Raw genomic sequence first — 10,882 nt, forward strand, 5'->3', positions numbered from 1 at the left:
AATTGATTTTTGGTGTAGCTGGAAGACAGATACATGGGGGTTCACTGCTCTCTACTTTCGTGTATGTTTGCAATTGTCCGTAATTATTTTTGAGTTAATTAAAAAAATCTTTCAAACAACAAGGTCCTGTATAGCACAGGGAACTACATCCAATCTCCTGGGACAAACCATAATGGAAAAAAATATTAAAAAAGAATGTATATATGTGTATAGCTGAGTCAATTTGCTGTACAGCAGAAATTAGCACAACACTGTAAATCAACTTATAGTTCTATAAAAATTAAATAAAAATTTAAAAATCCTACAGAAAAAAACCCTTTCATTTGCAATGCACTTGTGTTTGTCACTACATATCATGTTACAAAATTAATTAATTAATAACTAATTATGCTTATTAATTGCTAACTAATAATTAATTAATTAATTAATTAATAATTAATTATGCTTACTAATACTCGGAGCTACTCAACGGTTTGCAAAGCAGTTAAGTTCATTCTCTCCTCCCTCGCCCCGGATGATATTCAGCGAGGCAGGCGTCGTTCGAATCCTCACTTCACAGATGAGCCAAGGCAGCTAGTTAGCAGTGGCCCAGGCCTAGACTTTAAAGTCCTCCAACCCCAAATTCCGGGCTCCTCCCCCCAAACCAAGGGGAAGTGGGATGCGGGATGCAGAAGCGGCAGCGCCTGTAACGAGGCCCTGCTCGGCTGGGAGAGCTTTACTTGCCGCGGCCGCCAGATGGCGAAGGCTGCCCACCGCCCGGACCCCTCAGCTTCCTCGAAACCGCTGCAGGAGCCACCGCCAAGAGCGCGGCGCCAACAGTGCGAGGAAATCTGGTCCAGCCTGGGGTTACAGAAGTTCCTGTGCGCGCCCTGCTGCCTTCGCGAGAACTTCTAGAAGGACGCTAAGGACTTTTTAGGGAGACGGGAAAAATTTAAATGGCCGGGGGTGGGGTGGATGTTCACATTCTGCTGCCCCAAATAAAGCAGAGATCCGGCGCTTCGGGGTCGGCCAGAAGTCCATCAGAAGTCGCGCACTTTAGGGACCAGCTCCGAGGGCCTGCTCCGTGTCTGGCGCAGCAATATCCTTCCCTCGGTGACTCGACGCGTTCTCGGCAACACGCAAAGGACTCCTAGGGCCGAAGGAGAAAGGGGGAGAGGGGGGAGGGGTCTCCAGAAGTTTACTTCTTTTAAGCTGTAATAAGGAGAAATTCAGTGACCACCAAGATCAGAGTCCCCATCATGTTAAAAAAAAAAAATGTCGTAGCTTCAGGCTGCCCACCAACCGCTCAGCTCACGGGCGGGGAAGGAAATCCAGCTCCTGCGGGTTCGGGCTGGCGGAACTCATGAGAACGCCAAGTGCAGGCGCTGCGCCCAGGCGTCCGCGAAGCGCAGGAGGGACTCCGACCCCGACGAAGACCGGCGCAGGTGGACGGATTCCGCGGGTTCGAGTATCCCGGCGGCTAGACTGGCGGAATTCGTGCACTCGGAAGCTTAAATCCGAGGGATGGGGAGTTCACATAAGGGGACTTGATCAGGCCCACCAACAGAGTTTTGCAAATTGCCTTTTAAAAGTGCCTCCCGATGATGCCGAAATCTCCGCGCGGTGAAAAGCCAAACTCTAGGAGCCGGCTGGCAGCTGGGCGGGGGGACATCGTGGCGCGAGCGGGGAAGGGGAAGCGTCCAGGCCAGTGGAAAATGAGTGATTTTAATTTTTGTCCTCACTGGAGGCTCAATTTTGATTAGGGGCAGGAGGGAATTTTTTTTATTTCGGAGCGTTTGCATAATACCTGCAGAATTAAAAACAACAACAAGAACAAAAGAATAAACAACAACAAAAAGAAAACGGGCATCGTATCCACCACCCCCACCTTGTTTGGTTCAGAAAGAAGGAAGAGCCTGCAGAGGAAAGGGAGGACCGTGAGTCTGCCTTTACCCCCAGGTTGAAAGTTAATCAGAGGCGGCTGGAAAGGAAGGAGCCTGGACCAAAAGCTGATCTGGAGCCTTGAAACTCCCCTTTGAGGAGTGGGGATGTGCGTTGTCGCAAACTCCGAGCGGGCTCCAAGCCCCGGCCCTGGTTTACAGACTGAGAGTTTGGCTGCACCTTCCCCTCATCCCCTCTTCCCCTATTTCTTTCCAGATTCTTCTTGCCTTTCCCAGTGGATGGCTCCCCACCCCACCCCCCAGGATAGCTACCCCGCACCCCAGCGCTTCTGGGCTTCAGCACCCTGGAGGAGGAATCCCGGGGCAGCGAGGAGCGAACTCGTGACGAGGCCGAGTGGGGAGCGGGGAAGGTCCCGCTCCGAGTTCTCCCCAAAGCAGAAAAGACTTCCTGGGGCTACGAGTAGAAGGCTGTTTTGTTTGCCTTCCTTTTAAAAACTCGGACAACCAAAAAGTGTTTGGCGATGTAAAGGACACGCGTGGAAAATGACAATAGTATTTCCAAGTTAGAGTCGTGTCCTTCTTGCACTTCTTTTTCCTCTTTCGTTGCAATTTGTCTAATTGCATATTTCTGTTTGGGGCTAGAACGGAGGCGAACCAACGACCCCCCGTAGCCGGTGCTCCCCCACCCAGACAGCCCCCGCCCTCGCGCCCCAGCGCAGGGAACGCCGCCTGCGAGGGCGCAAACGCTGGGACTCCGGCGGAGAATGTAAACAAACGGGGCGCCGAGTCCTTGATCTTTATTTAAATAGAGGCTTGTTTATCGGTGTCATCCTAGGAGGATTAATTAGATACATCTCTTCACAATTTGGTGTCTGACACTCCATCTTAGGAATGCCTTATCACAAGGTGTTAATTGGGGCCACTCAGCCACTTACGTTTCTATTAAACACTGTGAGGGACTTTTCACAAGTACCAAGTTCTTTTTACTGTACGGTGCAAAAATATACAGGACTGGAAATAGACTGGGGCCAGTGTCTGCTTTATCCCAGAGGTGATTAGCATTTGCAGTCTTTCTAGAGGGCAGAAAAGGAGAACACCTTTCGAAATTCCATCGCATCTCCCAATACGCTCGGGTTCCTTGGGGTTGGGGCGGGGGGCGCGCAGACCGGGTTAGGGGTGTCCTAGTCCTCCTCTCCCAGTCTGAGTCCGTCATCTACAATAAACACACATTAACCAAATTTCAAGGCTTTCGCTTCCAGCTCCAGTAAAATTCGGGGCGGTTTGGGCAAAGCGTTTTCAACAGGCATCTTCGGAGACGCCGGGCTAGAGTCCGAGACCCCAAGGTCACAGGCGGCGCGAGAAGGACTCGGAACCGGGAAGGGCGGTGGGAACTGGAAACCGCAGAGAAGCGAGGTGCGAGCTCTCGGCGGCCTTAATTGGGCGCAGAAGGGGAGGAGGGCCGGGCCGATCGCTCGCCTCCCAGAACTAATCCTCTTAGCAGCTGCATTTCCGCGCCACGCAGTTAGCAGAATGACACTCCCGGCCAGACCTTTACCCCGGGAGCGTCGGGAGGGGGCTGGAAAGGATTGCAAGCCGGGCCAGAAGCCGTCTGCAGATAAGCGCGGCGGGATGTCTGGCAGGGGGACAAAGGGCCCTTCGCCGCACTCCTTGGTTTAACTCTTCCGAGGGCCCAGGCCCCTCCCGCGGATTGAGAGCCGAAAAATTGGAGCTAAAAGCTAGGCAACCGGTTCCCCGGCCGCTGCTCGCAGAGCTGCGTTGCGCTCCCGCCGCATCCCCAGCGGCCCGGACCGCAGCTGCCCCCGCGGCGGCGCCCGGGGCTCCGGGAAGAAGGAAGCCGCAGGTGGCAGCGGGGGTGGGGGCGGCCCGCTCCCGCTTGGCCTCAGGGATCCGGAACTCGTGGGCGCCCAGAGGGCCGCGAGGGTGCCCAGGGAGCCCATGTGGATCCGGGGATGGGAGACCCCAAGGAGGTCCAGGAGAGGCCCGGACGCCAAGGGCTGGGGGTGGAGGTTTCCTAGGCCCGTATCAAGCCTGCTGTGGGCAACCTTGCATCTCGGCAGCAACCCTCCTCCCCCCTCCCCAGCTCCAATCCCCATTGTCCAGACTTCCCAGTGCGGTGAGGAAATAACCCCATTCATCTACAAGGAAAAAAGATAAACAAGAGCATCCCCACCCCCTCAACGAAGACACTGTCCACTTAGAGATTCTAGTGGTGGGCGGGGGGAGTGGGTTGGTGGGACAGGGTTCCTGCTGGAGGAGGGTGGAGGAAGAAGCAAACTAAGATTTTTGAAACAAAGATGAAGACCCATAGTACAGAAGACAGGGCTATGCCTGTTCCCTTAATGAACCACATTTATTAAAAATGACTATGACTGTACATAAAAATCCAAGGTCTCTAGAAAGCCTATAGGAGCTGGGGCGTCAGGTTTCTGTTTCCTCACATTACCAAGTTGGGAAGTGGGGGTGGCGGAGGAAGAGGATGACATGGGGGTTTTCCTTAGCACGTTTCAAGTTAGTACAGTAGCTGAATACATTCTTAACTAAGAAGTAAACAGAATATTCCCATATGTTGTGGGGATGACGAAACTTCCCCTGCTCCTGCAGCTGTGGTCCGGTGAATTGCAAATTCTTTAAAAAGCCAAAGCACCAATTTTACATAATCTCGTATACCTACATAGACTATTTGTACAGTATTTTCCACATTATTCTACAGTGTATCTAAGCACACAACTGTACACTTTAAAACTCTCCGTTTTTGTTTGTTTGTTTTCTGGTGCCCCCCTCCCTTGCTGTCTCCTAAGTCCTACAAGCCACCCAGGCACACAGCAGAGGCCTAGTACATGAGGCGATCCTGGACTAGGGCAAACGGCTTGTTTCAAAAGCCTGGGAAGAATCAAAGTCAGGTCAAACCAGCACCTTCACAAAGTTCTTGCCTCCCAGGCCTAAGATCTTTTGTCCCTAGCAGAAAGTTAACAGCAAAAGTCCCTTGTTGAAGGTTAAGTCCCACCCTTCTATTCCAGAAGCAAAACATCTTGCCACTCTGGGCTTCTATTTGCCTACAGATTTACAAATAAAAATGAGAACCAAAGCTTTCAACACCTTTGATGGCACTAGGCACTCAATCTTCACAGCCCAGTTCTTTGAATGTCTAGTGTCTCCAATAAATAAATCCATAACTTTGAATCACCTTCAAAGTTAAAAACACTTGAAAGTCCTCCATTAATTTTATTAAAAAAGAAAAAAATGCTAGGCTTGTTTCAGTTACCTGAAGCAATCAAAAAGCTTTGGCACCTTCTTTTAGAGAATTGCACAAAACGGGATGCATCAGGGTGGAAGGCAAACGTCTTTTTGGCAACCTAGACAAAGAAGACAACAAAAAAACACCACCAAGTCCATCGGCAAAAAGTTAGCTCATTTTGACGAGGTTAAAATAACTCTTTAGGGAGTCGTGTAAAAAGCATAATACCCCCCCATGCCTTTTGAGGTGTCTTTACTGTACTCTTCAGCATTGATATCCTCGCACTTTATGGAGGGAGAATTTTCATTGCTAGAGGAGCTAGGAGACAGCCGCCTTCGCTTACAAGCACTGGTGTACACCCCTGAATCATTGGAGTCAAGAGACTTGATGGACGGGGGTGTCTCTATCCAAGAAGAGTTAATTTCTTCTTTGACTTTCTCCTTGGAGAGCTGATCTTCAGAGAACACAGGGGGGCTTGTTCTGGAGGTCCACGGGAGTCCAGCTGCCATCTTCCTTTGATAAGAACCTCTACCTCCCCACCCTGCCATTGCAGGGAAGGTGGGGTCGGGGTAATACCCCAGGGCATGGGATGTCTGGAGGGGCAAGGATTTAATACCATATGGGAGCAAGGTGCTGGAAGTATATTCAGACTCATAGGAACCGATGTCTAGTTTGTTGGTCCCAGGTTGCTGGACAGGTGTGACAAGCCATCGCTGGGGAGGGTTGGCCACCTCTTCGCTCTGTTGGGGTGAAAGGAGGCCGTTGGTCTGTGGCACGGTTCTCTCGCCATTATAATATCGGGCTTGAGGTAAAGTGTTGACAAAGGGCTCCGGGAAGAAGGACTGAATGCCGTACCGACCTCCAGGGACAATCTGATGGGATCTAGGAGAATCCGTGGGAGATGGAGTTAACCTGTCATTTTCGGAAGCGGTGTACATGCTACAATATAAAGAGAAACACTTAAAAAAAACCCCTAATGTTGTCCCCAAACAATCTACCTCCCAGAAATGAAGAAGGCTCTAGAGCAGGAGTGCTGGTCTGTTGAGTGGAGGGGTGGAGATAGTAGGGATGCACTTGCCCATTTTAGCTGGACTTCGCTCATTGCGGCCAAATTTCCCACCACGGAAGAAAAAGCTTCCTCCCAGGCATTAAGCACTTAAACTGTAGAAAATCCATCTTTGCAAGTCCTAGAACTTGGAATAACTTGGAGCAACTCTCCCTTCAGTGGTAGGGAAGGAATGCTGGCCATGGTGGGTAGAAATCCCAGATTTAAAAGGCATCTGTGGGGCCTTGCTGTTTGATGTTGTGAAAATGACATCCTCTTAGTGTCAGGTTTTTCTTATGTAAAAAAATGAGAGGGAATAATAATCCCTGCTCCTGAGAGAATTAAAAAACTGGGATCAAATGGAAAGGAAGGCATATAAATGCAGATTATGAAAATTTCAGATCTCCACTCAAATGTTAAAAAAAAACTCCTCATTTTTAATCCCTTAACATTTCTTTAGAAATGAACAAAACCCTTCTGTGAAAATTCTAAAGCAAGATTAGTCAAGGCCAAAAATATGCAAAAATAAAAATAGGCAAAAATCCCAACCGCGAAAGCTCTTCCTAGAATATGGTCTCAAGAAAGTGTCTGATTCGATATGTCTTGTTCAAAGATGACCAGGCAAGGAAAAATAAAGGTGCACTTACGAGTCATAGTTGTCCCTGAAGCCTTTTGCAAAGGGGTTGTGATCAATCTTTAGTTGAGTTATCTAGACAAGGGAGAAAAAAACAGTCATTGAGTGTTTTCTGTCTCACGCTGGACTGAGCTTCAGGGATTCTTGGGGACCATGGGGCACTCACATCGGTGTTTTGGTAGGCAGTCACTGCAATGAACTGCGTTTCTGAGAAGATGAAGGTCTGAGTCTTGGAGGGCTCGTTCAAGTCCTCCACGCCATCTTCTGTGACTTCAACGATGTGCAGTCGTGGTTGGTACTTGTGTAAAGACTGTAAGACTATCATCTGCAAATGGTACAGAGAAAAGAGCTGCCAAATCGAAAAAGTAAAGTCGATTTTGACAAATTCTGTATTTTGGAATGCCACTCCTGCTTGCTCCCCAGCAACAGCTAACTTTCTATTGCCATTTTTGAAACTTAAAACATAGCTGGGTATGTGTGTTTAAATAAACACTCTTGCCTCTTGGTTTCCTAAGTCGCCAAAAGTTTTCAGTATTTCTGCTCCTAACAGTTAACTCACTGTTACTGAAATCCAGCAGGAAAAATAATAAATAAATAAAAATGAGAAAGGTCAAAAAAAAAAAAAGACCAGAAAGAGGCAAGCAACAGGTACCTGCAAATATTACAAATACAATGAAAAGTATGGAAACTCATTAGAAAAGAGATCCACAGCCAGAAGACACCACCTCCTCTGTCACCCTACCTGGGTGTTGTTGTTATTTGCGCCTTTGTTATTGGTGAGTTTTAATTTCCCAAAGGAAATCTCCTGTCTCATCCAGTGGGAACCAGTATTAGGAGACTCTGGGTGAACATACATTTTGTTGCCTAAGAGAAAGTGAAACAAAACACAAAACCCAAGCATAAAGGGCTGTTTGCAAATGGAGGTAGGGGAGGGGTATTTACTACCTATGGGCAAGATTTAAGAGCTAGATTTAGAACATGTCTCCCATCATTAGCAGTTTAAGAAGGCCAGTGGAGACCAACTAGACTCTACTGATTCCCCTCCCAGGGCCCCCGTGCTTCCAGCCTTCCTTGGACAAGGTAAAAATGGAACCAGTAGGCGATGCCTCTTGAAGGTTAACTTGGGGGCTTCTGAAGCTAGACAGGCAAGATCTGATGGAACGTGGTTGGATTTTTATGGTGAACTCAACCTTGGGGAGGCCTCTTCTCAAGTGAAGATTAGAATGCCAGATGCCCTTGCCACCTGGAGAGTTTACAGCAATTCCTTTCTCAAAGGTAGGGATGTGGAGGGAAGGGCTAGAGTAGGGTCATGGTTAAAATTCTATATACTAGTAGGCAAGAAGTCTGACTTAGCAATTCTCTCCCTTAATCAAACAATCAACACAAAGAAACTCCTAACACTTCCAGGCCCCGGATGTGGAGGGAGGGATGTGAGATTTAAATGTGTGGTGTCTTGAGTCGGGGGCTCCCGCCGATCCACCCTGCCCAGGCCCTTTCTCTCCTCACCCTGCATGTTATTGTCGGCTTTTCCGCAGGTCACCCATTTGCCCCCCTGGAAGCGCCAGTGGTTGGGGTCCGCCAGCACCACTTCTACGAACACGTTGTAGTGGGCGGTGGGATTGAGTCCGTTTATGTTGAAACTCAAGAAAGGAAACATGCGTCTGTGCAAGGGAATAGAACCAGTAAATCGGAACGCCCGGGCACAGGCCCACGCTTAGACGACATTTAGAAGTCTACAGACGAACAGAATACCGGTAGAAAAGTGGCCCTCACTACGTAAAATATTCTTGAGTTGGCAACTCTCGGAACATCTCTTTTCTGAAATAATTTGCCCCAATCCCCGCCCTTCTGCACCACTCACTCAAGTTCTTGACCCTTTCAGATGCTCATTTATTTTCTTCCACGATGTTTAAAAATCATTGTTTTTTACATGTACAAGTGCCAGAGAACATTAAATTGTTCTCGTAAAAAAAAAATTAGTTCTACTGGTAAGGCTAAAAGTCCCCTTGGGACGTCCCTCTCCCAGCACCCACCCCTCACTTTCCCCAGAAGTAACCACTGCCCGCAGTGGGATGTGTATCCGAACTTTCTCAGGCCTGGGACCCCAGCCCCGTCTGACTCCAGGGTCCGGCCTAACCTACTACCCGGACCAGCCCCCGTTGCCGGCGCTCTTGTCCTCGCGCTCGTCCCCCGGATGCGCCCCGCGGAGACCCTGGCGCCTAAAACTGCGGGAGCCCATGTCCTGTGCTCAGAGAGGGTAGCCACCCCTGGAGCCTTCCCGCATCCGCGGCTCCTCGCCCGCCTTCAGGGACCGGCGTACCGCCGGCCGGGCGTACCTAGGACATCCAGCTTTGTGGACAAGCCCCAGTTTCCATTTCTGTCTCCTCCTCGTCAGTCCAGGTGAGGGTGACGAGAAGGAAGGGGGGAAGCAGCCGTAGCCTTAGCGCCCTGCACAAACCGCCGGTGCGCGGACGGGAGGGACATCGGACTGGAGATGCGGAGTCCCCACTGGCTGCGCACGGAAACTCACTCTCCCAGCCAAGAGCGGAGCGTGCGGGCGGCGGTCCCCCATTCCCGGCCACCCTCAGGACCACACAGGTCCTCTCTGCCCCCGCGCTTCGGGGCCCCTCCGCGCTGCGCTCACCTGCCCTGCTTCGTAATGATCATCTCGGTTTGGTGGCGGTGGAATTTGAGCCACAGAGGCCGGTTGCACAGGTAGACGTGGGCGCGGAAGCCGGAGCCGGGAACCCCCAGGCCCCCCAGTCCTCCGCAGGAACCCGCGGCTGCTGCCCCGGAGTACGGCCCGTAGAGCGGAGCCCCCTGGCCGTACTGATAGGCGCCCGGGCCGCCTCCCCCGCCGCTGCCTCCCGCGCCGCCGCTCGCGCCTGCTCCCGGGCCGAACTGCGCCCTGCCGGGTGGGCACACGGCCGCGGGGAAGCCGCCGGGGGGCAGCATGGAGCCGTAGGGGTAGCGCGCCCCGTTGGGAGCCGGGTACACAGATCCGTGGGGCGCCCCGGCAGCCGCCTGGTACGGGAACAGCGAGCAGGGCGCGGCCAGCTCGGAGCCCTGAGGCCCGGGGGACTGGAGGTAGTAGCGCTCCGAGCTCAGGCTGTCCATGGAGTAGCGCGCGCTGGCGGCGGCGGCCGCGGCTGCAGCAGCGGCGGCGGCGGCTGAGGGCAGCTCCTCCTCCCCGCAGGGGGAGCCCTTGCGGCCGTCCGGGGGCCCCGGCTTGGCCACGGCCGCGGTGCCGGCAAAGGCGTCCCCGGCGTCGGCGTCACTGAGCATGGCCGCGGGGGCCCCCGCACCGGCGGTTGCGGGCTCCCCGCTCCCTGCCTCACACGAGAGGCTGCCCGAGAACTTCTTGGGCGCTTTGTCTAAGTCCAGCCTCTGAGGCGAGGGGGCCGCTCCCGGGAGGTGGCCGGCGCTCCCGCCGCCACCGCCTCGCGCCCCCTCCAGCGGGTAGAAGTGCGCGCCAGGCAGGTTCACCGAGCTCACCAAGAGCTGCTCCCCTAACTGCATGCCTTGCAGAGCGCAGACGGCAGCTGGCTGCTTCCTCTCCGGCCGCGGCCTGATTATAAAGGCAGGATGAGGGAGCCAGCGCCCTCTTCCGAGGGGAAGGTAACTTCCCCTTCCTCCTGTGCCGGGTTACCCACCTGGCGACACGCGGACCGCTAAGGCGCGCACTCGCGCGTCCCGAACCCAGCGCCCTTTCCACAAGGAAAGGGCACTGAATTTGAAGGCAAGAGGCGAAAACTGACCGAGAAGCCCTCTCCTTTTCCTTCCGCGTCTCTTTTGCCTCTCTGCACCTCCACCCTCCTCCCCCGCACACACGGGAAGAGGTCTTAGCTCTCTCTCCCCATCCACCCACCAGCGCTACTAGCCTTTCTGCCTTTCTCGACTGAAAAACTATCGGTCAAGTTGACCACTTGGAAAGTTGCAGGCTGTCATTGGCTGCTTTATATATGTGAGGCCAGGGAGGGGCTTCGCGGCCCCACAGCCTCGGGACCCTCCTATTGGCTGGTGGAGGTGACAGTAATTCAATTAGGCATTTACTAATTGGATCGAGT

General features: G+C 52.4%; 1 protein-coding gene across 2 annotated transcripts; it reads right to left on the reverse strand.

Moving 5' to 3' along the window:
* Positions 1-4,215: 4,215 nt before the first annotated feature.
* Positions 4,216-10,588, reverse strand: EOMES (eomesodermin). Of its 2 annotated transcripts, none has more exons than XM_019946660.3 (6): positions 9,460-10,588; positions 8,322-8,476; positions 7,558-7,679; positions 6,982-7,140; positions 6,829-6,890; positions 4,216-6,018 (listed from the first exon to the last, which is right to left on the reverse strand). In XM_019946660.3, exons 1-6 carry the CDS (start codon positions 10,332-10,334, stop codon positions 5,337-5,339), a joined length of 2,055 nt encoding a protein of 684 aa, XP_019802219.1. In that variant the 5' UTR covers positions 10,335-10,588; the 3' UTR covers positions 4,216-5,336. The 2 variants fall into 2 exon arrangements, with proteins under 2 accessions (XP_019802219.1, XP_019802218.1); XM_019946659.3 differs by having other exon boundaries at positions 4,216-6,075; positions 9,460-10,587.
* Between the last annotated feature and the right edge of the window lie 294 nt (positions 10,589-10,882).

The sequence above is a fragment of the Tursiops truncatus genome, chromosome 10, assembly GCF_011762595.2.
Source record: "Tursiops truncatus isolate mTurTru1 chromosome 10, mTurTru1.mat.Y, whole genome shotgun sequence".
Classification (NCBI taxonomy): Eukaryota; Metazoa; Chordata; class Mammalia; order Artiodactyla; family Delphinidae; genus Tursiops; species Tursiops truncatus.

Excerpts from the sequence above, each read along its gene's own strand:
- EOMES (XM_019946659.3), bottom strand. The coding sequence starts at position 10,334 with ATGCAGTTAGGGGAGCAGCTCTTGGTGAGCTCGGTGAACCTGCCTGGC. Across the intron at positions 8,477-9,459 it reads ATCATTACGAAGCAGGGCAG|ACGCATGTTTCCTTTCTTGA; the intron begins GTGAGCGCAGCG and ends TCCCTTGCACAG. Across the intron at positions 7,680-8,321 it reads AGCCGACAATAACATGCAGG|GCAACAAAATGTATGTTCAC; the intron begins GTGAGGAGAGAA and ends ACTTTCTCTTAG.